Below are 27,604 nucleotides of genomic sequence, written 5' to 3'. Positions count from 1 at the left end.
AGGTGTTACCCTTGCAATAGCCTTGCATTTGCAATAAGATTTTGGGGACCCATCATTGCTTGACTGCTCATCGATGCCTAGAGCTCCTTCTCTGCCCCCTAGGTTTTGAATACGAGTTCCTAGCCTTGCGAGGCTATGATTGTGTGCTTTTAGGTGGTGGCCCTTAATGTTTAAACATCCATTTGAACTGTGATGCATGGGCCTTAGCTTTGATTTCAGCGATTTGCTGGCTTTGAGGTTTGGCGAGTTATGATGAGTTACAACCCCTTTGCTTAGGCTTGGTGGTGGGTTGCTCTATCGGCGGCTTTGCAAGCTTTGTGGAGCCACGCTGCCCTTACTGAAAGCCATGACTATACATACGTTGCCGATGGCTAGGTGAATGCGTTGTGATTGGTAGTCGATATTACAAAGTGTCTACTTTTTAAACATTTGTCGTAACAACAATTCCGTACCCGCATCCTTCGTATTTGGCAACACATAAAAGATCATAGGTAGGCTTTCAAACTCGACAGAGACTGTAACCATGTACTTTCCCAAAAGTGCATATGATCATCCCCCAAATGGGCTGAGTTTGGCGTTAGTGGGTTGCAATTGTGGTCTGTCAATTTGAATCCAATGATCATGAGTCAAGATATTAAAATCAACACCCTCATCAATCAATGCATCAAACGTATGTGTTTGCTTGGTAGTGACAGCCATGCGTAGGTAAGCCGAGCTATAGTTTCCTCATCTTCATCTTCAATTTCCGTGATAGTGGCCACTTGTACACTAACATGGTTGGGTTGACTATGCGAACTCCTAGCCGTCATACATATTGGTATTGAGGGCATGTCACTAGGCTTACCAATTGCCTTAGTAGCTTGCTCATACTCCTCATTATTCGAGAATGGTAGATCGATTATCATGGCTAGCACATATATCTAATCTCGCTCATCCTCCAGATAAGGGATATACTTGGTGACTGGCCCGTATGATTTTCTAACTTGCGCATCACCTTTCAGCATGGCTGAGATGGCATCTAAGGCGACTGGCGTAGTCTTCCAAGTATCCATCTCTACCCTTACCGCTTCCATTCGATTGCCTAGAAAAATTAGACTATTGCCCCAGTCCTCTATGACTCACACATTCCTCATCTAGGGTCGGCCTAGCAGGATGCCATAGTCCACTCCCTTCATGATAATGAAGTTCACAGAAAACTGGACACCTGCAATCTTCAATTGCGAGTTCTTCAATACTTCAAATGGCCTAACCTTCATTCCATTGGTCAGTGTAACACTAAACCTAGCATTCTCAACAGGTGGCATACCCCAAGCCTGGAGTACTACGTAGTGCTACCTAAGGAAATATCCTAAGCTTAGAGTCACTAGGGTGGTCACTAGCATTGTAAGAAGATTGCTAGCTGCTTGCTTTTCTCCTAGTCCTGTGCTCCTTGGCCTTGACTGGTTTGCTGGCCCATAGTGTTTAAGCTCTGTAGGTGGTACTGCTTGAGGTGCAGATGCGTCTCTCAACTTTGGTCATGGAGGCGAAGCTGGTGTGTTTATGCTTGAGAGATCATTGATCTCGTCCTCCAAGATGGGCTGAGTGTCCTTAAGGTGCTCTTGGGCTTCCTTCACCCACTCCTTCACTTTTTCCATGGCTTTTAGTTGGCGCTTCGGGTTGGGGTATTCCCCTACCTTAGCACTTTCCTTCTCAGTAGTCTTTGGAGCGGATGTCTTTGCCTCTGGATCCATGACATTCTTTCCAACAGGTAGTGTTGTGGCACTCTCAGTTTTAAGTGCGACCCTTGCATTGGTTTTTTTTTTCTTTGCCTACTATGTTCCTTCTTTCCGATTGAGGCTGAATCTAAGTTGCTAGGCCATGGTGGCAATGATATGTCAGCTTGCTTTGTCTGCGCTTTGGTCATAACATGCAACAAGATGGGCATGGCCTCACCGTTGAGTGTTTCGACACTGAACAACCCCAATGGGACTGATGGCATGATTGCCAAACTAGAGGATGGTTTCCATCCAGGGAAATCGGCAAAGAGGTGAGTGATTCCATAGTAGCGCATTTGAGACCAGTCTTGATTGGCTTGTTCCCTTTCAAGGCAATGTGAGGAGATATGCCCTGGGTGACTGCAAGTCCAACAAGAAATCAGTTCTTGGGTTTGCCCCCCCTAAGCCTCTACCTCTACCTCTACCTCTACCTCTACCTCTACCTAGCGCCATCACTGGTATACTGGTCGATAATCCATGAGGATTGGATTGCCCTCTTCATCGTACGAGATGTAAGGGTTCACATAGGGCTCATCATCATTCGGCTCCCCCACATAGTGAATTAGAGTGTCGCTCGATGGATGGATTACAAAAGGTCCAGGTGGCCGAGTATGCATGTGGGATTTGTCTTCATCTAGGAATGGCTGGTTTCACGTCATTAGGTGTCCGGAGAGCCAATGGGCCTCCCCTCCTGAAGAAATTTGGTGGCCTATTCCCTAGGTAAGGCTAGTTGTAAGGTTGCGAGTATGGGAGTTTTCTCAATAGTCTCTGCAAGCAATGCATGGCATAATGACCGAACCTACCACAATTGGTGCAAGGTCGGGACCTAGGGTCCTGACACTCAACTAGCAGGTAGTTTCTGCCACAATACACACATTGGACATGTGGGCACGTTGTCAGCCCCCTTACCATTTCTTATAGCCTTGGTATCTTCATCTTCATCTCAGTCAGCTCTTGGCTTTAGTCTATGCTCTTCCCCTTGTCTTGGGTGTTAGGAGCATATTGCTCACTAGATGTAGCAGCTCTCTTTAAGCATCTCGAACTAGCACTATCTCGAATGAAGCTAGTCATCCACTCTTATAGCTTCATTGAAAACCCTAGCTAGGACATCTCTCTGTAGGCTTGATTTGCTCATTAAGGCCTTGTAAAGCTCTTCGCTACGGATCCCATTGATGAACACCATGGAGACCACTCATTGGGTCATTCGTTAGGTGGGATTCTCTTAAAGAGACTCCACACGTGGGTAACATAATCCCTTATGTCCTCTTTTTCCTTTTGATTGACATTCATCAGTCGAACTCTGAGGTTGTTTGACTACCCTACCTCAGAGAACCTCTTGGTGATGAAGAGACTCTTGAGGGTGTTGAAGTCATTGCATTTAGCATTGTCCAAATGGGTGTACCACATCTAAGCATAGGTCGAAAGCTTGCGAGCACTGGGTTAGATCCGTGAGGCCGTTAGCCTCACAGACCTGCTCGAACTACTCTACAAAACTATGCGGGTCGTTTGCTTGACTCGATTGGTACTTATCTAGTTGTTTTACAACTATAGGGATTCTCGATTGGCTATTAGAGCCCTGGTTAACTCCTAATCTTGTTAGCAACCATGTTATTAATGCTGCCACACTTTGCTCTGTCGGCGTGTTGTCTATCACAGCCGCTTTGTGAGAAACTCACTCAGAGTCAAGTTTGGCTCTAGTGCTCTCTCCCTTTCTGCATTTAGTGATGTTCGATTTCTATTTGCTAGGGCTAGTATGCACTAGACTTCTCACATTTCTATGTCTTGTCGCAATCTCCTAGTCTGCTGTTGCTAGTGGTATTTTGCTATGCCTTGTAGCATGACTTTTTGCACCAGTTTTCGTTCCTCTTCAAGGTCCAATATGATGTCTTCTGATGGTCTGCCATGGTGGTCTACCTCGGTTTTGCGTCGTATGCATTCACCATTCGTTTCAACGAGGAAATCTCCTAGGTCGAGCTCCTCATTTTCATGGTTTACACCTAGTTCTGCCATGTTTGTGGTTTCCTGCTCTACTAAGTTGTTGATGAGGTTGATCAGGTCGGGCAGTGTTGTGCTTCCAATGGTGTTGCTCCTTTGAAGCATCTGGCCTTTCATGTTGTGTTTGTCACTTGGCCCTACCAATTGGGGTTGCTTAATCCCCTATCTAGGTTTGTGTGTCACCTCCTATTGGTGTGTTCATTGTGTTTATTAAGTCCGAGTGTGTTTCTTTTTATTGACTGCTCAGTGTGTGTGTGGTGCTCTTTTTTGTGCACTGTGCTAAATCAGGCTTTCAGTTTTTCCAAGTGCACTTCAAGTGTTGAAAACAATGCCGATGTAAACACATGATGATAAGTGAAGCTTCCACACTTTGGTCTAAGTTCTCGAGTGAATAGGGCTTTATGCTCACACTGACCCCTTTCTCTAGTCTCTAGGGTGTATGCTATGTTGTTCAGCTTGATCAAGGGGTCAAATGGGGGTTTGGGGTCCGTCTCATGGCTCTAATAGGGACTAAAAATTTGCATGACTGTTAGTGGTTGCGTCTAGTTGTTCGATTATGATTTTTAGGGTCAATATTGTATGTAAGGCTTTCGGAGCCTTCCCCATTTGCGGGAGGTGTTCTGCCTTGCTCAGGATGTGCTAGATTTGTCAAATTCTATTGTCAGGTTTTTGGTCCGATTTGACAATGTCTGATTTTACAGTGTCCGGTTCTCAGAATCGGACGTCCGATTTGAGAATATTCGATTCTGGCGTGTTTGAGTGCCAAGCGTCCATTTTTTACCAGGTCCGATCCGAGTGGCTGAGTCCGAACATCCGAATCGGACGGGGTGTACATCCAATCGGATAGGCGAGTGATGGTCCAATTTTCGGGATCAGAAAACAAACAATGTCCGATCAGACAAGTCAAGTTAGTTTGAATGTTTGAAATCCAAGAATCGGATGTCCGAGTGTTCGATTTTGGGAACCCGACCCCTGTGGACTGTGTTCGATTCCACCGGCAGGCAAACAGTAGCAACAAAAAATTGATTTGTGGCAACAATTTTGGCCATGCCCACACACAAGGAACTCTAGAATGCAAGAATGCATACACAGGGAGGGTTCTATGTACCTAATACACACGGAAAACTCCTTGGAAAGCTGATTGATTTGCCCTAAGCTCCAAGTCTCTCTCAAGCTCTCTCTCTCTCTCTCTCTCTCTCTCTCTCTCTCTCTCTCTCTCTACTACTGTAGAAACTAAAAACGAGCATTCCACCCCCTTCTTTGGGTCTCAAACCCTTGTCCTAATGTCCAAGTGCTGTCCCATTAGTGCTCAAGCCTTGTCAATAGAGTGCAAGCCAAATTTCCCTTGATTTTACCCTGTTTTGGCCTGTTTTACAACAGAAACCCTAAAGCTTTTTGCTTCAATTTCTTGCTCCTATCCTACTGTATATGCACCAAGAATCAAAACACAAATACTGAAATGAATCCTCCTACTTGTCTACTCATCAAGAAACCAAAATACTTACTTGTTTTGAAGATTAAAAGCCCAAATCTCCTACCTATCTCAAGCACCGGTTCGGGAATGCAACCCTACTTCGATGCTAGATTTGAGGTGTGCAAGTGCTCAAGCTTGAATCCATTGGTCCCGGCAATAAAACCAAAATGTAATGGGAGCTCACGCTCAACTTCCAAGACCCACGAACCGCTTATTGTTTCAAGTGTTTCAAGCGAGCACAAATGGCTATCTCTCACCTAGCCGACACACCTTCAATCCTATAGGGGTGTAGTGAGCTTACCTTGATGCCCGAACGAGTAGCTTCCTCCCTCAAGCAACCTCAAGCTTCATCCTCCATAGCCACGCACAAGAAGAAGAAGAAGAAGAAGAAGAAGAAGAAGAAGAAGAAGAGAGGAGATGATGGAGAGCTTTTTCTCCTTGATCCCTCACCCTCACACACTCACTCCCTCACACACACTCCTCTCTCAAGCACACACAAGCAAGCAAAAATGAGAGAAGGGAAAAAGAAGAGCATTAGCCACACACCAAGAATGAGCTTCTCATTCACTTTTTGAGTTTACATACAAAACCCTTATCCCTTTGGATACCCATCCCCTTTTTTACATGATCAACCATTGTGACAAGGTCCTCTTTTCCCATTCCCTTCTAGTTTCCCTTTCTCTTTACGTACACCCATCTATCCTTTACAATTTGCATAGGAGGGAGGTTGGCACTCTTTTACAAAAGTTTTATGGGTGCCTTGCATTTAAAAATGCACGTTTGCCTTTGACTTACCTTTTGAGGCCACCCTTGCGCTTTTGGCCGTTTCCCTTCCTATTTCTTCCTTTGCATCTGCATTTGGAGTTTTCTTGGACTTCTTTTTCTTTGCCTCAAATTGGGGTTAACATTGCCCCTTTAATGGAAGTTTCGAGAGAATTTGTCCATTATAGGGCCCTCCCCTCCTCCCTAAATGAGGGAATAGTTGAGATGATTCGCAAAAGAAGGATGAGAAGGAGCTTCTAGGAAATTAGAGGCCCATCACATGTCTTAGTTCAACTTATAAGATCTATGCTAAAACCTTACTCTATAAATTTATTGAATACGTTCTAATCCTCTTTGGAAATGCCTCAATTAAAATAGTAATAAATGGGGCTACAACCAAAGCCCTACCTCTAAGGAAAGGTTGCCCCCTTGCTCCACTGTTGTTTTCCATAGTTGCAGATGGTTTAGGACAGCTTCTACAAGACTAGAAGAATAGATGCAAAATACAGGGTATCCAACTTCTAGATAACAATGAAATGCTTCTAAACCTATTTATTGATGATACCAATGCCACAATTAATAATGACCTAGAATCCATTAGCACCTTTTGGGAGTGTTTGGAAATCTTCTGCATTGCAACTGGCTCGGTGATTAACCATTCTAAAACTGGAATCAAGACACTTATCAAGGAGCCCCCTGAGTGGCTTCTGGAGGCTGGATGCCAAGAAATCCCAATAGACCAAGTTTTCAAGCTCTTAGACAACCAAAGATGGGAGTGGGTAATGGCCATGATTAAAAGAAATTGGAGAAATGGAGAGGTGTGCAATTGTCTTCGCCTCTAGGTGTGCTATCCTTAATCACATACTAATTCCTATTTGTGTCTACTTCCTTGCTTGTTGGCGCCCCGTAAGGAATGCTATGGTTTAGCTCAAGGGTCTTTACAATAACTTTCTCTAGGGAGGGGACATGAACAAGTTCAAATTACCCAAAGTTACCATGCGGATGTACACCCTCCCTAAAAGGTAGGGGGGACTAGGCATCCTTGACCTAGAAGCCTTGATAGACTGACTAATAGGGAAGTGGGTGTTTTAAACTTAGAGGATGAACGGGCTACCCTATTCCACCATAGCCTACTATCCTTTCAACTAGATAAGTGGCTAGGCATGAAAAACCTATCTTGGCATACAATCCTATTATCCCCCTTTAAATTCAAGGCGAAGGGAGTGTCCACTCTCGTCAAGAGAGTTTGGGACTCATGGCAAATATTCAAGCCCCTTCTCACACTCAGAACAAGTTCATATTACCCAAACTTGCGTTACAGACCTACACCCTCCCTAAAAGGTAGGCGAGACTGGGCATCCTTGACCTAGAAGCCTTGATAGACCGACTAATAGGGAAGTGGGTGTTTAAACCTAGAGGAGGAACGGGCTACCCTATTCCACACCATAGCCTACTATCCTTTCAACTAGATAAGTGCTTAGGTATGAAAAACCTAACTTGGCATACAATCCTATTATCCCCCTTTAAATTGAAGGCGAAGGGAGTGTCCACTCTCGTCATGAGAGTTTGGGACTCATGGCAAAGATTCAAGCCCCTTCTCACACTCAGAAAATCAGTCCAAGGCACTTAACTCAACCAACCACAACTCAATCAGGCTTAGTGTCACTCTCCCATTAGTCTTAGCCCGTGACCTTAAAAGGCTGGCAAAGTTGAACAGAAAAGGGCTAAGGATATGGGCATACCTACGTAACTTTCAAGACTAGGAGTGGATAAGTGAGACACAACTCAGAACCTCATTTAGACTTAATTAGGATGACATCACCTTGATATCAACTAGGAAAGAGGTGTGGCAAGGTTTCAACCCCTTGCTTATCTAGAACATCTCTGACTTTTATTTAACCAACATAGGCTGGCTTGCTGATAGAGGAACAAGCTCCTTCCCTTGCCAACCCTACCCAGAGACAATACCTATCTTATTTGCAAGCTCAACAAAAGATGGGGCTTAAGCTAGAACTCCTATCGATGGGAATTCAGATTCCAGCAAATTTGGAATGGCCCCCTCCCCCCCAAGATAGCCCTTTTGCTTTAGCTTACCCTCCACAGGGCAATCTGGTCACAAGAAAGGGCTAAGAGACTTGGAATAGGCTTAGGCTACTGTTGTAGATGCAAAAGAGTTAAGGAAACACTCCCTCACTTCTTTCTCAATTGTCCCTGTAACACCCCATACATGTCATGGTTGAGGCCACCATCTGCACTATGGACCAACATTTGGGGGATCACGCTTTGGACAATCATGCGAGCACGGAATGCGGTAGTTTTCAATAACAAAACTCTTAATATGCTTCCAAAACTAATGCTTGACTTTGATGTCTAGGTCTTCAAAAAGGTAATGTCCACTGTTAAGGCTAAAACAAACACCATATTGAAGTGGTTGAAAGTGAGCCTCTCCAAGTACAAAGAGGAGCTCCAGAAAAGGAAAGAAGAACATATGAGATTGTTGGTGAATTCCATCTCTATCTAGATCGTGCAACCAACCAGACCATCTTGTCACCTGCCAATTGGTGGAAGATAAGGAAGAAGACTCGACGACCTTCAAGAAGTTCAAAGTGCATGAAGAGCGCCGTCGCAAAGTCTAGAGAAAGGGAGGACGTGGAATCTGGTTTGGGTGGAGGAGACAAATCTTGCTCCTTTCCATGCGAAATTGCCAAATCCATCGTCCCGTAGGTTGATCCAACTTCCAGATTAGATACTCTAATCAAAAGTAGTGCCTTTTTGACTAAGTTTGGCTTTGATTATGCAGAGAAAATCAACTCAGGGTTCGCTTCTCTAATGTTACATTGTATATACATTCTCCTACTGTTTTTCTTATACATTTCACGCTTTCATTAAAAATTTTTTGCACGCTTTTTTGATTCTTTCATAAGTAAATTAACCCCGGAGTTTAAAATTAAAAAATCCGCTGGTCAAAAATTTCAGGATGCCCCGCGCCCCGAAACAAAAATTTAGGCTAGCAATGTACTCGCCTCTAGAGTTTAAACCTCATTTCCGCAACGCCGTGATTGAGCTGCCATTAACGATGGCCAATTTGTGCCTCACCTTGCGATGTTGAGGGGAAACGTGCGGCCATCTTCTGCACCTTGCTTGCTATGGAGATGGGGTGCTGCAAGACATTATGCGTCTTCGTATTATCGTGGCGGGGAGCTTCGAGTATTCATGGTGGCCGGCGAGCCTTCTGGAGACGTCCTGGGGGCCCGTCTTATGGCGTCTCTGAAATCAATCTGCCCTACAAACCTCAAGTTCGCAGGCGTTGGCGGGTTATTTCTGTTGCCCTCGTCTTCCATTTTCTGTTCAGTAATAGGCTTTCTAGACTATTGAGTTTAAGTGAAGGATGGTCCTATCCTGCAGGTTTGGATAAGTAACTCAATTTGAAATAATTGTATGTGCAATCCACATTGGAGGCTTAATCTTTGAGTACCAAGTTTATTTTACTTATTCGTGAAGAATTAACATAATTACCTTATATTCCTGAAGAATTCTGTGCTTATACGTGAAGTACTTGTTGGAGGCTTAACATCTAAGTGCCAAGTTGAGTTTACTTATTCCTGAAGAATTCTGTGCTTATAATCACGCACATGATATAATTGTTTTATGTTCAGGGTTTTGATGGAGAGGCAGGGACTGAAATCTGAGTTTCCCATGGATGACCTTACGGTGATGGGCTTATGGGAACTTGTTCCTCACTTGGTTACGTTGAGGGTATCTTAACTTGTCAAGCTACTTTCAGATTTGTTTTCAGTGAACAGTATCTGTATTTATGTCCCTTCTCCAATGAATAAGCTAAACATTGGCAGGCCCGCTTACATCAAACTGTATCAGCAGCCATGAAATTTCAGCCTCATGTAGTTGTGGCTATTGATTCGAAAGGCTTTTGTTTCCGACTTTTCAAGTATTTGAAGGGTAATAGAGTCGCTTCTTGTGATGCTTGTGGTCCAATCATTTGTGGTATTGACTTCATCTGTTGTCTAGTCTGTTGGTGCAGGAAAATGTATACAGAGTCGACAAACATGTCCCTTGAATGTACTTTACGTGGCTCCTTCAGCATGGGCATGGAAGAGACCAGAAGAGAAGCTAAAGAAGTGGGTTGGTGTTGTTGACCACATTCTGTGTATTCTACCTTTTGAGGAGCCGCTTTGCAAAGCAAATGGCTTAGCTGCGACTTTTGTGGGCCATCCTGTTCTTGAGGATGCCTTCCATGATACAGCTGTATGATCCCTGCTACACGAAAACTTGAAGTACTGAACTTTGCTCCCATTCTTTGACATAGAAACTTGAAGTACCACACTGTGTAATCTACTGTCTAATATCAAACGTTTTCTTGGACAACAGAGGGCAGACTTGTGGACATCTAATTGGCATATTACAGGATGCAGGGAAAAGTTCTTTGCAGAGCATGGTTTACATCCAGGTAAAGAAATCATTTCAAGTTTGTTTTGATGGTTGGGGTTAGTTATGATCCCAAGTTAGTATCATAGTCTAGACACCATGGAAGACCATCTTGAGGCCCCTCCTCCATACCTCATGGGCCCTAGGGTAGTCCCACTAGCAATGCCTTTGAGTCTCCCCTAGCTCTCCAAATCTTGCACATGCTACACAAACCTTGCCATAACCAAGCCAAGTGTCAACTGCCTAACTCCTCTATACTACCAGCTACATGAAGAGTGACATCTTTCTAAGTGTGAAGCTATCATCTAATCTCTTTCAAATATTCAATAAAGGAATTGAGACATTGCATTTATGCCAATGCTAATAGCACATGGCTCTGCTTTGACCTTGCTCATATGTAATGGGTCTATTCAATCCCACTCATTTGGACCCCATTGTAGTAGGAATTACCTTTGGTAGGTGTAGTGTCTCCACTCATCCATCATGATTTTGAGGTAGTGTACCATAGCTCTTCACAATGAGACACTACTCTGATCCTTAGTTGAGAGTAGCATGTGAACTCTACTTGTTTCAAGTCCTCTACCATAATTTAGCCCTCCTCCATTGTAAAGCTAAAGACTTTTCGTGCTAGTTGCTATTACACCCAGTAGCATGTTGCCTCCAAAGAGAGGAGATCTATCCAAGTGTGAGGGATGCCTATATCTACACCATTGCAAAGACTTTTTGTGCTAGTTGCTATTACACCTAGTAGGATGTTGCCTCTAGAGAGAGGAGATCTATTCAAGTGTGAGGGATACCTATATCTACACTCCATTCGGGAGGTACTATTGTTGTGAGTGCCTCTATTATAGATTTGGCACCCTTGAAAGCTCACAAATTTTGTCTCTCAGTTTGTTGTTGTAAAACCTTAAAAGGAGGCGACTCCCCCAATATGGAGGTAACCTCTCTGCCATGTGGTGAATCTCCTCTAACTCCACAAGGCAATTGAAGACAAAAAGGCCACATTTGTAGAGTGGAGCAAGCAAGAGTGATGAGACGATCATTCATAGGGAAATGATCTCATTAAAAGAGGCCCTAAAGGCAAGAGAGGGAGAGGAGGGCATCAAGAAGAAGTATATGAAGAGAGGGAGACTTGGATCTCCTTGGAAAACATGCGCGAGGCCCGGTCTCTTTTGGCCATACATCCCAAGTCTCTTGACACCATGACACACATTCAACTTAATCTCACATATGCACCTCACATGTATACAACCTAAGTGTCAAAACTTAAGTATCCAAAGAGCATTAAGTTAAAATTTGTGTCCTCCTAACAAGCTCATCTCTTCAATCATCAACGAGAGATATGAAATTCTAAAGAAGATGATGAAAAGAAAGAATTTTAGGATAGGCTCCACTATCTCTCTTGAAATAGGGCTGAAATGGTCTTTAGGAAAGCAAGAATTTTAGGATATCCATGTACATGAGCTAGAGAAAAGATTTAGGACTGCAATGGGTTGCTTCAAAAACCCTATTTGCATCAGTTTGTGATAGTAAAAACCAACACACAACAAGTCCCTCTCATCTACAGCTTCTAGCCTTCATGTCCTTGCTTTCTCCTTGTCTTCTTGCATGCATAGAGTGGTGCTTTTTTCTTCAGTTCTTGCTGTTCACGAATCTCCCTGAAGTTGGCACCTATGACCAGCTTGAAATCAGGCTGAAAGCAATAAAAAATAATGCATCCCCATCAGTCTTTCAATCCCACTTGTTAGTTCATTCATTTAAGGTAAAGCATGCCTTAGGGCCCAAATTTAGTCCCTTTTGTATTCTCTTGATTGTCATAAGTCATGGTTTTAAATTTTACATTTATAAGTTATGGTTTCAAAACATATCCATTTATACTTATTGACATATCTTTTACACTTTGCTCATAAAGCGATACGACATTTATCCCCTCTAAACTTATACATCCTCCGGCATGTCTTCTCTTTTAGTCTTTAGCATATTCAGGCCCAACATCTTCATTGTGTTCTTCATCTTTTAGGTTGTCACGAACATTCTCACTATCTTGTTCTTTTTCTTGATAGGTACTTGTATCCTTTATTTTGAACAACTTAATTCTCTTTCCAGTTATAGGGACTTTTAGTTCCATACCATTAAGCTCACATAGAGAGTTAGTTGCATTGTCATGTACATTCTTCATAGCGTATGGGCTAAACCATCTCTTTGAAAACTTTCTGAGAGTGCTATATTGATTGTTAAGGCTACTATCATAGACTATCATAGACTATCACCCAATCTCCTTTTTTCACTAGCTTTGGATAAAGCCTATGCTTCTTATCAAACCGATATTTGTTTTTTCAATCTGGCTTCTCTTAAGTGCATCACTGCAAGCTCAATATCTTCAAGTTCTTTTTTCAAATTGTTGAATACATAGAGCAAGAATGTCTTCTATGTGCATATTGTTCTCCCAAGGCAGTAGACTCCAAGTAGTAGCAACTTCTTTAATAGGCATGATAGGCTTTTGACCATACATCAATTTAGCAGGCATATATCCAGTGGTCGCACTATGTGTAGTATGAAAGCATAAGGAAGTAGTCTAGGCCGCTACGAATTTCCCCTGTGTATGCTTTAGCCAAAGCCTTAATAATAGATGGGTGTCCTTTCTCACTTTTTTCATTTCCTTCTGGATTACAAGCTGTAGTGGAAGTAAAGCTTGATTCCCATCCTTGAGAACTCTCTTGCCTTGTTAATATCCAATTCTTCTCTTACTGCAATTACTTTTCCAACACATCCATAGCGACATATCACGTCTTCTAAAAGTTAGCAAATAACATTGGTAGTCTTTATTCTTTAAGCTCGACCTTCCATCTAGTTTATGAAATCTTCTCTTACAAGTGTAATATACCTCATTTGCCACAGATTCATAGGCACGGTCACCAAGTCAACCATGCACTTATAGTTTAGAGTTAGTGGATACGTCGAATGTAGACCATCACAATGTCATGTAGAAGAGTATATTTGATAAGTAGCACAAGTCTTAACAAATTGCACGACATCTTTGTATAGGCCTTTTCGCTAGTATTTTTCTTTGATCTTTGTGAATGTGGCCCAAATACCTCGATGATCAGCCCATAAACTCTTATGAAACACTTTTATAATATGTTGCTCGGTGTCTTTGTTACATACTATTCTCAATAGAGTCTCATTCCTTTGCTTTGGATGTTTCCATAAAAACCCATTCTTCTAGAAATATCTTTATGCTTTCCTTTGGATTCTTTTAAACTCTTGCTCTGACCACCCTTCTTGCCTTGTCAAAGTGCTTAAATAATGACCGATTTGTTGTACAGAAACATGAAATGAGAAATGGGAATGGAAAACGGGGATTGGGGGGTGATGGGGATGCCAAACCTAGGGAATGGGTTATTGAGCTAAAATAAGCATTGGATGTTGAATTAGCCGCTTAAACAACCCCAAAAATGCATAATTAATGAAAATCCTAAAATGGTGTGCAGTTTGAGAGAGTTTAAAATGGTGTGTGGTACGAGGTCTTGAGAAACTTTCTATAAATAGGTAAGTTTCTCTTTATTCAGCCCAATCTCGTTTTTGTAGGTTTTAGGCTCTCTAGCTTTGCTTTCCACATCCTATTCATGGAGGATATCTCAGCCGAAGTTGCTTGACATTGTTTATAGCCTTTCGACGCTTGTTTCTAGCCTTCTCCACGTACTCTTTACTCTCCATTTGTTGTGAACAGCCAAGCAACTGGTCCTATTGCTCAGTTTGTTGTAGCCAGCTAAAATCATGTTGCCCATGATCGTATGGAGATTGCGTTTGCTGCAGAACTGTTGCTGTCACACCTCCTATTGTTGCATTTTGCTCCTGTCGTTGCTACTATTGCTTAGCAATCCTACATCGTTTGGAGGTTACATTTGGTAGTTTTCTCTCAAGCATCACTTTTTGTTGTGTTTGCTGCTGCCCAATATCTGAAGGTTGCCTTGCTATGTTTTGGGATTCGTCAGGAGTAAGACATACTCTCTAGCTCATTACCTTTGCCTCAGTCCTCCAGACACGAGAGTTGAGGGTATGATTTTCATTCCTTGCACGGGTTGTTTGCTGCTTGAGTATTGTATATTCTGTATTCATTCATTTATTCAAATCTTCACCATGTTTATTGTCTCTGAGTTACCCTAACCCTAACTCTGTTCAGTGGAATTTATTGGTACAACTTTGAATTTTTATAGAATTTAGGGTTTTCAACAATCTCAAGAAGAGTGCCATTAAATTTTAGGTAGGCAACAATGGGATTTGTCGGAAATTTGAAATTTGTGCCCGCATGTGTTTAGTGCAAATTTAGGGATTTTGATGTTGATAACTATTTTAAGGCTAGAAATGCAGAATTTTCTCTCTTTTGCTCCTCTCTTATCTAGAGTTGTTGCATGTGCTAATAGTGAAGGAAATTGGATATTTGAGCCTTAGATGTGAACTTGATTGTGTTGTGGTTGTTGATTTGTTGATCTTACCGTGTAACCATCGAGGAATAGGGTTTACATGGCAGCATTGGAATGTGTGCATGTGTGTCTCAGTGATTCAGAAGGGTTGTAGATGTAAATTCAGCCAATGGACAATAGAATAGGTGAGATTTTGGATTTACAAGGTAGGTTGATTTGCATGTAACAACCAAAGGGGCAGCCTCGGGAGTAGTCGTCTGCAGCAAACGCAAGAAGAATGGCCATCTGGAGGGGCCGTCTGGGCAGTGGCGACAGCAGCAGAAGAGGGGTGAGGTATCTCTCCACAAGGTTAGGTCCTCCGTGCTCTCAGTTAGGCGATGATACCATGTGAGAGTGCGCAACGGAAGAAGAACACGAACACAGAGGAGGAGAGAGAGACAGCAGAAAATGAAGGAAGAAAATTTGCACTGACTGTAATGAATGCTGAATACAAAACTGTGGACTGATCAGACCCTGCACGCAGCCCGAAGCGTCAGTGAGGGCACCAGATCAGGCTGATGATGACGGCAGCACCGAAGACGGAGGAAGATGACGGAGTCGGAGTGTGCACCTGCCAAAGAAGGAGGGAAGATGATAATACAACTGACTGCCAAGTGGGAAATGGCTATAAATAGCCAAAAAACCCAAAAACTGGCCGACCTGAAATTTGAGGCCATAAATATGTTCGACCAGCATTTAATGCTGATCCGACCAGCATTTAATGCTGGTAAAAATGCCAGGAATGCTCAGAAAAATCTGGGAAAGGGTGGACAATGTCCGGCAGGTGAGGCAGGCTGAAGAATGCAGAAACTGCCCCGGGAAATGCACATAAAATCCTGACTAGAGGAGAAAATGCACTAAAATGCAATAAACTGAGTGCTCTAGAATGAGCTACCTCCTCCGTCAAAACAAGTGATAGACAAGTCAGAGCTCCTAAAGTCCTCGTTTGACTCAGACTGAGGCTCACAGGAAGGAGATGACAAGGCATGACAAACATGACTGCTAACACCCCCTCTCAGATCCTGGATGTGGCAGAAGGCCAAGGGAGAAACGGATCTTGGGGTGGCAAGAGGAATGCCAAGGTCGATGAAGTCCGTCGATGTAGACTGCTGCTGAAGGAGCTCCTCACGATCCTGGGAATCCCCCTCTAAAATACTAGGGGCCAGGGAATCCACAGCCGCATCACCGAGATCGTCCCCCTCTGAAAGGGATGGGGGGTACGAGGGAACCACCTGAGGAGAGGGTGGGGGATGGGAAGGAACCTGTGGAATAGAAGGTGCACAAGCGGGAACGGGTGTAGCAATAGACTGCCTCGGAGGACCCTGCATCAAAGAAGGGGAATGGAGCATGTAAAGCCCGCTCTCCTGCCAACCTGTAGATAAGACAGCTCCTGTAAGAGAATCCTCAATAACAACGGCATGCTCGGTGAAGATCACTCGTGTGCCAAGCCTCGTAAGGCCATAAACTGAGAGGAGGGGAAGGCCCAAATCCGGAACATGTAGGGCCTGTGAAAAGGAGCTCGAAGGTCGGTCGGTAAACAAAGGCAATGTGCCAACACCAGTAATAGGCACCGATAAAATGTCACCAACAGTGACTGAACCCTCTGATGGACGGAGATCCCGTAACAAATCACCTCGGGGAGTCATATGACTCGAAGCACCGCTGTCCACTAACCAAGGCTGCGCAGAAGACACTGCGTGCAGCCACGGAAGAAGGATCCTCCTCCAAAGCATGGATATGAAGGAACACTGACTCATGGGTAACAGTTGGTGTAGAGGTAGAAGAAGGCTCCGATGTAGATCCACCCTTCGCTCCCGGACGAAGGTGAGGGTACTTCTTCCAACATTTCTCCTCTGGATGTGTCCCTTTCCCACAGTGTGGGCACTTCGGTCGCTCTGAATCTGAGTCAGAGCCTAAAAAACTGTCCTTCTGCTTAGCCTTTGACTGCGTCTTCTTCTTCTTCTGTCCTCCCGAACTTGCAACAAAGGCTCTAGTGGAGTCGGATCCACTAGCACTGACCTCTCTGAGTCGCTCGTCATGCTCCAAGACAAGCGGGGATAGCTCCTCCCATAGAAGCTTCTCACGGGTCCTCGATGTAAGAAGGCTGGTGTAGAAGACATCAAACCGAGGCGATGGCAGTTGAGTCAAAAGAATCATAGCCATGTCTTCAGAAGATATCGTTCGACCGAGGGATGCAATCTCATCCCTCATATCCTGTAATCTGTTGATGTGGTCCTTCATGGAAGGACTATCATCAATAGCGAGCATCCGCAACTTCTTTTCGAGAGATATCCGGTGGGCAAACGTCTTCTGTTGATAGAGAGACGCGAGCTTTCTCCATACGTCTGCTGCAGTCTTCAACCTGTGAACATGAACAAGGACAGAATCGTGCAAACTCAGAAAGAGGAAAGATTTGGCTCTAGAATTAAGCCGATCCCATAAGGCTGCACGATCCATAGATGTTCCATCTGTGGGATCCACCTTAGGCTGGGGAATAGGAACAGAAACAAGCTCCCAAAGATCGAAGGAGTCCAAGATACACTCCACCTTGCAGGACCACAGAGAAAAGTTGGAGCCATCCAACTGGTCCTCTTTGGGCAGCTGAGGAAGTACGGGTACCTGTACAGGGGGTACCAAAGGCTGCATCGTCGGCCCACTGGAAGGGGATCGCCGAGATACATGAATAGAAGGGGGACGGGAAAGAGGAATAGACTCCGGACGACGGTCCTCGTGATAGAAATCACGCCTTCGTTCAGATGAGTGTCGAGACAAAAGCTCGTCATCTGAGTCATCAAAGCCCGTAAACTGATGAAAAGACATCTTCCAATCTGCAAAACACCAAACACCAAAGAAAACTGTGCCGAAGCCGAAGTAGGACCAGCAGTATGGTCACCAATCACCAAAACGCAGGTTGTGATAGCCTACATACACCTGGATCTGCAAAACGCAAAGATTGCTGATGAAAATCACCAGAACAAAATCCGCCAGCACCAAAACGCAGCCTGGGAGTGGGTTGCCAGCAGGAGATGAGCCGCAAAGAATGGAAACGACCACCAGATCTGCAGAACACAGCCTGATGATGTGTCGCCCAGCTGAAAGAGGGGCCGCCTGATGGAAAACGCAAGCAAGAGGAGTCGTTTGATGACGTGGCAGCCTCGAGAGTAGTCGTCTGCAGCAAACGCAAGAAGAATGGCCATCTGGAGGGGCCGTCTGGGCAGTTGGAGATGAGGCGACAGCAGCAGAAGAGGGGTGAGGTATCTCTCCACAAGGTTAGGTCCTCCGTGCTCTCAGTCAGGCGATGATACCATGTGAGAGTGCGCAATGGAAGAAGAACACGAACACAAAGGAGGAGAGAGAGACAGCAGAAAATGAAGGAAGAAAATCTGCACTGACTGTAATGAATGCTGAATACAAAACTGTGGACTGATCAGACCCTGCACGCAGCCCGAAGCGTCAGTGAGGGCACCAGATCAGGCTGATGATGACAGCAGCACCGAAGACGGAGGAAGATGACGGAGTCGGAGTGTGCACCTGCCAAAGGAGGGAAGATGATAATACAACTGACTGCCAAGTGGGAAATGGCTATAAATAGCCAAAAAACCCAAAAACTGGCCGACCTGAAATTTGAGGCCATAAATATGTTCGACCAGCATTTAATGCTGATCCGACCAGCATTTAATGCTGGTAAAAATGCCAGGAATGCTCAGAAAAATCTGGGAAAGGGTGGACAATGTCCGGCAGGTGAGGCAGGCTGAAAAATGCAGAAACTGCCCCGGGAAATGCACATAAAATCCCGACTAGAGGAGAAAATGCACTAAAATGCAATAAACTGAGTGCTCTAGAATGAGCTACCTCCTCCGTCAAAACAAGTGATAGACAAGTCAGAGCTCCTAAAGTCCTCGTTTGACTCAGACTGAGGCTCACAGGCAGGAGATGACAAGGCATGACAAACATGACTGCTAACACATGCAAGTGTTCAAGACTTAATTTGTGCTTGCATGTGTTTGTAATTAAGGTCCAATTTGGGGCTGGATGCGGGTGGTTCATTGAAGACTTGCATGCAAGTGTTCTTGTCCCAATTTGCACCTAATTGTATATTAGATCAAGGGGCAAATTAAACTTCATGACTTCTGGTTTATAGAGGACAACATATTATTCCAAATGTTGTTGGAGAATTGGCTTGTTTCATTCTTAGTTGTGCGATAAGGATGGAGTTAATGTGAAAAGAGATATTGCAAGGTGGCAATGTCTTTGGGCCAATTAGGTGTTGGCTCATCTCAATCTATAGAGGGGCATTTTAGCTCAAAGGGGCAAAGTCTTCAATTTCGGTTTGGCATGCATTTTATGAATTTATTGCTAGTTGTAAATTGCTATGAATTAGTGCATTTTAGGGTTCCACCATCCTTCTATAGAAAAAAGGGCTGGTTTCAGAGGCTGCCTTATTGTCTCTTTAATATGTTAGCATTTCATGTATTTCAGGATGTTTGCTCCATTAGAGTCTTGGCAAAGACATTGGAGCTTGGTTAGATACTTAGACGCTTACCGCCACATGAGTTCACAGGTACCTTGGATGTCACACATATAATCCTAAAGGGATACTATTTTTTGGGTTGCAGCCGGAGTACCAAAATGAGTATTGTGGAACTTGTTGTTTGAGGTTTGAATGATAGTATAGCTTGTCCAAAGACTAAACTTTGACATAAGTTAGTAATGGATCATGGATGTGTAACACGTTATTCTCCATTGACTCTAGTCCATCATGTTTTATTACTTCCGCTCAATTGGACTCTTTTTGTTTAAGAGAGTTCCAGAAAGGTTTCTTTCCCTAGCTTAAACCTATTTAAAAACACACTCATTAAAAAACTTGCATTTTTTATTTTGCCCCCTTCTCAAAAGAAACTTACGAAAATGTTTTGGACATTTTGTTTCTAAACATTTCTGATGTTTCTGGCTGCTATAGTTTCAATTCAATTGGAGTTTCTGAGTGACTTTTATAGAGAGATGATTGTGTCGTGTCGGTGGCCGAATAGGTTGTAGTTATTGATGAGACTGACACTTCTCTTGCACTTCTTTTGCTACTAGAAAGTAGACACACTCTGCTATATAGTTAAAGATTGCTGACATGGGTGATCTGAAATTACTAAATTTCAGGCACAACTTTGTTGAGTTTGCTACCTGGGAGCAGAATGCAGGAAGTGAGCAGGATGTTACCCATTTATGGAGAGGCTCTCAAGATTATAAATGATGGTGGAATCAATCTGACTGCAGTTATACCCACTGTACTCAATCAGGACCTGACCTGCAGAGTTGAGGCTGTTGTAAGCAAGTGGGATGTGCCTGTGATATTGCTACCTGAAGCTTCTCTCAAAGAGAAGTATGATGCTTTTGCTGTGAGTTTCTATATATGTCTGACAATCTTTGTGTGCACTGTTAGACTCTTTATGTCAGAAAAGAGTCTGTAAGCCTGAAGTTTGACATTGCCTCAACAGTTTATCTGAAGGTTTTATTGTATTTCTACAGGCAAGCTCTGTTGGCCTCTGTACATCTGGCACAGTTGTGCTCCAAATGATGTTAGCACGTCTACCTTGTGTTGTGGCATTTCGTGCAAATATCTTGACTGAATGGGTTATAAAGCGCTCGATACAGCTGAAATATATGTCAGTGCCCAATATACTTCTGGATTCTTGTGTCATACCTGAAGCTGGACTATCAGAATGCACAGCAAATAGATTGGCAGAATTGTTAAGGTAAGAGCAATGTATTGGGCTTTCTGATGTGAGTTTAGCAGATAACTAATTCTTTTCTGGACTTGTTATGAATGAAATGAAACTGCCAGAACTCTTCTTCAAGAAAAAGAGATGCAAGAGAAGCAGGTATTGACAGCAGCAAAAGTGCTCACCATGCTTATGCCAACTATCCAAACTGATCCACCAGCGGATGCTTTGGTGGCTAAAGCACCATCTAGACCCAGTGTTGTGGCAGCACGATTGATCTTGAACTTGCTGCATGCAAGCTGATCCTAGTGAAAATGCCTCTTTTTGACAGTTTTGGGTTGCTTGTTCAATGATGTAAACTGTGAGAGTCTCAGCTACCACAAATCCAGAGGCTTTCTTTTACATTCTGAACCAGCTACTTCTGTGCTCCTCTTCAGCTGGAAAATTCATGCCTGATGATGTGTCCCTCTTTTTGGAATCCTGATCTAGCCATGGACGGTTCTTGCTTGATAGAATTTAAGAACCAATCGTTATACTTGAGATTTCTGTGAACAACAACAAAAGTAAATTTTATAGGTCAATGAAAAGTCGACAGCAACAATGATTTGTGATTTGTGAAGGGGCAAGGATGGAACCAGTTTTTGAGTATTGAACCCTCTCAGTAGAATCAAGCTCCGATTACATAGAACACCTTAGCATGTCATGTGCAAGAATGGATTTTAGGATGTTCATCTTCCAAAATACAGGCTCTGGGTCCATAGTTTACACTAAGTGACAAACATGTTTTCCCTGCCGCTTCTGAAATTTCCCAGGTCTTTGCAATCCATCTGAACCTCTTGTGCATGGGTTTTTATTAGCCACAGTATGTGGATGTGAGGGTTGATCATAAAGGAACTTGCACATGTTGCTAACCTGTAACTCTTGCACACTACACCATTAACCCATTGCCAAAAGCTGAAAGTGGACTGGCTATTCCAAGGAGAATGCATCGATGGCTTGAAGGAGACCTAAGAATTATGCCAAGGTGGTGAGGGGGTTTGAATAGTGTATGCATTGCTTGAAGCACATGTAGTAGAAGATACAGTAGGGGGAGGGGGGTTGTGAAGTTCCCTCTCTCTAAAGACAGCAATCTAACCTCTTATCCATGTCATATACATTTTGGACTTGCGATTTAGTAGCTGGCTTCCCTTCTATCATCACACTTGAGTGTTGGTCATTGACTAGTTCCATGCATAGAGCTATTAGCTACCTTGCACATGTGGAGAGAAACTCCCATTTGTTTGGGTTAGGGGTTGAATGCCATCCCTTGTATAAGTTGGTTATAAGCTCATTTGTTGGTTTTAGATGAAGAGGACTTGATCAACAGGATGCAATATTTCTTGTGATAGCTAAGCTTATTGAAATGCCTTTTATTTATATGGATTAAGTCTATAATTATCTAGAAATCTAAGTATATTAGATAGGATGTCAAAGAAAAATGACGATCACCATCTTAAACAAGAAACGTTGTTTGAAAGATGCAAATTTTTTAAACTTGTTTTGCGAGGCAAAAATGTCGCAAGCAAGAAAAATAGTTGTCAAATTTAGGTTTTGCATGTGGTGACATTGTATATTATACTAGTATTTTTGAGTGTCGCTTCTTGTGACATAGGCAGCTTAAATTTGGTTGCCTTTTCTTGTATGTGGACACAACCAACTTGGTGGAGAGATTGTGGTGGCACATTAAAGTTGGTTGAGAGATTGTGGCAGTATATTAAGTACACCCTCTTGATTGAGTTTTAAATGCAAAATCAAGAGACAAATGATGCTCTTGATTGATGTGCTCTATGTTGCTTGATTTATTTTGTGCATTGCGGCTTGATTTATTTCCTCAGATATTGGATGCAACATTGTAGGGTTCTTGGTTTGATGCTTTTTATTTGTGGTTGCTGATTGTGTTGGTTGGTTTTGATTAATGTAGTGTTGATGGTTGGAACAAGTCATATACACAGTTAGACTACTATGTATTGAGGATACTAGAACTAGTCAACAAGGTAGTAAATCCTATTTAAAAACTTGAGCATCTCCACCTTGAATAGTAATATCAAATGAACATCTAATTGAGATCTTTTGATTGCCTAGATTAGACAAGTGATTGTATATGGAGTAGTGAGTCTCATTTTGGAAGGCTACTTTCCTCATTTGCATGCCGTTCCCATCATTGATATGGCACATAGATTTGGGGTTGAGTCTCCCTAAAATTTGATGAGGCCCCTACATAAAATCTAGGTGCACATTAATATGGCACATAGATTTGGGTTTAAGGCTCCTCTCCAAAATTTGATGAGGCCCCTATATCAAATGTAGATGCATTGTGTAGCTTGGATCAATTGACTTGCCACATTGAGGATTTAAGTGTACTCCCTAAAAATTATTGTGAATGCGAAACATTTTGGTGTAAGTAGGAAACATAGGCATGGTTGGCCAAGTTGAGTATAATCCACAAGGGTATTTGTGGAATGGTTACTCTTGAAGAAATTGATTTGCCAATGAAAGGAGGCATTCAGTTTGCCTACCTATTGAATGTGGGTGTTGAGAATGAATCATCAAAGGGAGTGGAATTGTGTACTTTGAGAAAAGGACTCATGCATTTTATAGTAATGGGAATTGAATTGAGTGTGCTTGAGAAAAGGACTTGTATGTTTTGCATGCATTATTGTACCAAAATGGTATTGGCTAATCCACTAGGCATCCATTGACAAGTTATGTTTTGTCATGTCATTGCTTTAGTCTTACCATCATACTCTTTTGATATTCATGGGATAAGGGTGGTTTTTAAAAAAATTATTTTTCCAAAGATTTGAATATTGAAGTTGATTTGTTATGGACTATATTAGATAGTCATCTGAAAGGTTGATATATGTGTTTGGAAAATGTCCAATACATTTTTTGGGCTTTGAAGATGGTGCAGAATCATATTTAGAAAGCCATCTTGCCATGTATACATACCATCAACCAACTCATAATAGCTCAACACATAAAGATGCAATAACTACATTCAAATCATTGTAATCAGTACTTATTTCAAATAAGCAAAGTATTAGAGACCCCACAGTAAGACCAATCTCCAAGATATGTGTGAAGATGATGACCCATTGAATAAGAGTTTGTACATTGACTATTAGACTATACTTGGAATAGGGGGAAATACATAGGTTGAGCATTATGAACAAATGTTGTACCATTGAAGCTAAGCTCGAAGGTTAGTGCTTTGCAATAGAAAGTCTCTCTCTCTTCATCTTCATTTACAAAAGGCTTGAAGCATGGCACCTCTTTAAAAGAATGCTCATCTAAGCTACAAAGATTTTGTGAAAGATGAGGTGCACTCCAAATGTTAGGGAGTTTAGAAGATTAGAAATTGGCTACAACAATAGTACTAAAAAAGACATGGCCTTTGGATCAACCATCAAAGGACTAGAGATGAATCTCATGACTTTGGCCCAAATAAGAAGAGACAAAAGTATGAAAGAGACATTAGGGTTAAGGCCTAAATTTGATGGTTTTTTTTTTTTTTCAAGAGGTATTAACATCCTTTTAGATACCTCACATGCATACAAGATAAAGACAAAGCAAAATTTTTAGTTACAATCCACTTAGAGGAGCCACCAAAAGAAAAAGGCCATGGCAAGATCTTATTTTAAATAATGAAATCAACTACTATTGAAGCTATCAAAGTTCATATATCATGACCCAAAAGCAACTTAGTTTCTCTATGATGACTTTGCCACTCGATAACTGTCCTTTTTCCCAAACGTAACTTAGTACTTAGGCTCTTAGAATGCCTCTACACTGACTTGTCCACATCGATGAGCTAGCCATTTTCCCTCCTTTGTAGGTGCCTTCATTAGGGTAATCTCGTTGGGTCATGCTTTGAGTTGTGCAGGTGTAAGTTCATGTGTGATCCACAAGTTGCTCCCCTTTAAACATTTTTCTTGCTTTAATACTTAAACTTCATCTTCCATGTCTCCAAACTCTAAAGTTTCTCAATTCTTTCCTTGCTTGATGACTTACTATGGTACCATCCACTTGAGCCCTTTTTCTTTTAGTATTGGGCTTAGTTTGGTCTCTAGCTTGTATGACTCTAAAGTTACTTCCTCTTGTGTTTCTCCATGCCATCCCTAAGGGAGGGCTCTTATATGTGTGTGGAAGGCAATCTTCTTTTGCAATATAGCTGCATTAACTACTCAAAAGATGATGTTTGTCATGGTTTGTTGATTGGCCTCCTCTTTTATTTCAATTTCCTTCTAAATTTTTTTATCTTCCTTATTTCTTGTTTTAATTTCATTTTGTACTTCTTGTTGTACTTTGGTTGCTATGTCCTTCATCTTTAATCTTTTTATTGTTTATAACTACTTTTGGTGCTAGCATTTCCTCTAGTTTTGCCATGTGCACACATTTACTTGCATGCATGTGTGGGTGCACGCACGAGCGCACACACAGAGAGAGAGAGAGAGAGAGAGAGAGAGAGAGAGAGCATGTGTGTGTGGCACAAACTTCGCCCCAATGGTGGAGTGAACACAAGCTAAGAGAGTCAGAGGGATTTTAGTTGAAAGGTTGTATCCATCAGGAATCAGAGAGAGAAGGAAGTAGAGAATAAGAGAAGAAAAAGAATAGACAAGAGGTACACAGGATAAAGATAAAGCACAATGAATCAAAATACTATGTTGTTGACCACCATCAAGCCTTGTTTTACCTAGTTAATAAACTGTGCGCTACAGAATGCATAGCTTTATGGTTACTTCTGCTTTTAGAATTCGACTTCTCCATGGTTGTATGTAAAGGAAAGTAGCATTATATGACTGACCATATGTCTTGCATCCCCATGGGAGAAGCCGCTAGACAAGGCATTGTAGACGAACTACCTGATGCCCATCTATTTAGCCTATCCACCAGCGAAAGAGATTTGTTTAGAGCTGATTTGACGCCTTATTGCATAGATGACACAATCCAAGTACTTGAGCATGGATTCCCTAAATGACCAATAGAAAATGCCCAACTTAGGTGACTCATTCTCAAAATCCAACTTTTTTGATAGCAAGCCAACTCTATCCACTAGGGCAAGATGGATTGCTACGCAGATGTGTGTGCGAGCATGAAAATAACAATGTACTTATAGAGGCACACGACGAAATTGCAGGAGGGCATTTCAACAGAGACACAATATCTTGCAAGGTGCTGCAATCTCAGCTATGGTGACCTACTCTTTTTCGAGATGCAGCACTATTCGTAAAGCACTGTGATGAGTGCCAAAGGACCAAGGTACTAGTTTGCAAGGATAAAATGGAGTTGAGTCCAATCATTGTAAGGCAACCATTCAAGAAATGGGGAATCGACTTCATTGGACCAATCAGTCCTGCAACACAATACTCACAAGCAAAAGAGATCATTATCACCCCACAGACTATCTCATGAAGTGAGTGGAAGCACAAGCTATGAGAAAGAATGGCGCTAGGACCACTACCAAGTTCCTTTGAGAGCAGATAATCTCAAGATTTGGCTGTCCCATCAAACTCATTAGTGACCAAGGCACACACTTCATCAACAAAGTGATTGCTCATCCACCTTTCTAATCATCCATTGAAAATCCTCACTGTACTATCCTCAGGCTAATGGCTAGGCTGAGTCTATGAATAAAATTCTAGTAAACGTCCTAACCAAGGTAGTCTCTACTTCGTGCATCAACTGGGATAACAAACTCATGGTAGCCTTATGGGCTTACTACACAGCTTATAAAATGGTTGTGGGGCATACCCCCTTCAAGTTGACCTACAGGACTGAAGCAATTCTACCTGTAGACTTCTTCATTCCTAGCCTGAGAATCACTCATCAAGAGAGATGGGATGGAAAGGAGGCATGGATAGAGCGCCTAGTTGAGCTAGAACGCCTATCAAAAATTCAACTTCTAGCCACCCACGCACTAATATGCGAGAAGGAAAGACGCAAAAGCTGGGTTGACAAGCGCGTCCAACAACACAATTTTGAACAAGGAGACTTGGTACTGTTGTACTCAGTCAAGGAACATAAGCAAAAACTGAAGTTTAGAGGGCTAGGGCCTTTCATAGTTCGCACCATCAATCGAACCAGCAATGTAGAACTCAAAACCCTAGAGGGCGAGGGCATAGGCTTCTTCAATGGCAGTCACATAAAGAAGTACTACCCTCCCGCACACCCACTGCACGAGCCACCAATGCTAGAATCCCTTGTCAGTATGTGAGTGGCCATTATCACAGAGATTGACGATGAGGATGAAGAAGCAATAGAACCAGCCTACCTAAGCATAACGGTCACTGCCAAGCAAACACACAGCTTCAATGCATTGATCAATGAGGGAGCTAACTTTGATGTCTTAACTCACGATCATTGGACTCACATTGGCAGACCGTAGTTGCAGCCCACCAATGCCAAACTCAGCCCATATGGGGGCTGATTATATGCACTCTTGGAAAAGTGCAAGAATGTAGTCTATATCGAGTCTGAAAGCATACCGATGATCTTTTATATGTTGCCAAACACCAAAGATGTAGATGCAAAATCATTGTTAGGATGCACATTTAAAAAGCAAGCTCATTGCAATGCCAACTATGAGTCCCATCATATTCACTTCACCATAGGCAACGTATGTATAGTCGTTGCTTTCAGCAAGGGCTGCGTGACTCCTTCAAAGTCTGCAAAGCCACCGGTAGAGAAACCCATCGTCAAGTCTAAGGAGGGGGGTTGTGACTCGTCACCACCCACCAAACCTAAAGACCTACAAACCACTGAAGCCAAAACTAAGACCCTTGAACCAAGGCCTCAATGGATACCTAAACATCAAGGCCTGCCACCTAGGAGCAAACACCCACGGCCCGGCAAGGCTAAGGATCCACACTCAAAACCTAAGAGGCCAAGACGAAACTATAGACATCGACGTATGGTCAAAAAGCCGCGATGGGTCCCCAAGACCTTATTGCAAGTGCAAGG

The 27,604-nt window shown here is 42.7% G+C and overlaps 1 protein-coding gene across 1 annotated transcript; it reads left to right on the top strand.

Annotated features, from left to right (window-relative positions):
* Nucleotides 1-8,993: 8,993 nt before the first annotated feature.
* Nucleotides 8,994-21,216, top strand: LPXB (lipid-A-disaccharide synthase B). The gene is made up of 8 exons (XM_087695362.1): nt 8,994-9,299; nt 9,642-9,741; nt 9,837-9,942; nt 10,025-10,248; nt 10,372-10,450; nt 20,043-20,281; nt 20,412-20,638; nt 20,728-21,216. The coding sequence occupies exons 1-8, from the start codon at nt 9,088-9,090 to the stop codon at nt 20,906-20,908; spliced, it is 1,368 nt and encodes a 455-aa protein (XP_087551488.1). The 5' UTR covers nt 8,994-9,087; the 3' UTR covers nt 20,909-21,216.
* The last annotated feature ends 6,388 nt before the right edge of the window (nt 21,217-27,604 follow it).

The sequence above is a fragment of the Lygodium microphyllum genome, chromosome 2, assembly GCF_053477565.2.
Source record: "Lygodium microphyllum isolate KBCC chromosome 2, Lygodium_microphyllum_v1.1.10, whole genome shotgun sequence".
Taxonomy (NCBI): Eukaryota; Viridiplantae; Streptophyta; class Polypodiopsida; order Schizaeales; family Lygodiaceae; genus Lygodium; species Lygodium microphyllum.
Note: the sequence above shows the minus strand (reverse complement) of the source record. Positions and strands in the feature narration are given on the sequence as shown.

What these genes read in the sequence shown, in the direction of transcription:
- LPXB (XM_087695362.1), top strand. Translation starts at nt 9,088, where the DNA reads ATGTTGAGGGGAAACGTGCGGCCATCTTCTGCACCTTGCTTGCTATGG. An exon ending in CTCACTTGGTTACGTTGAGG is followed by an intron (nt 9,742 to 9,836) that starts GTATCTTAACTT and finishes AAACATTGGCAG; the next exon opens with GCCCGCTTACATCAAACTGT. An exon ending in ATGCCTTCCATGATACAGCT is followed by an intron (nt 10,249 to 10,371) that starts GTATGATCCCTG and finishes CTTGGACAACAG; the next exon opens with AGGGCAGACTTGTGGACATC.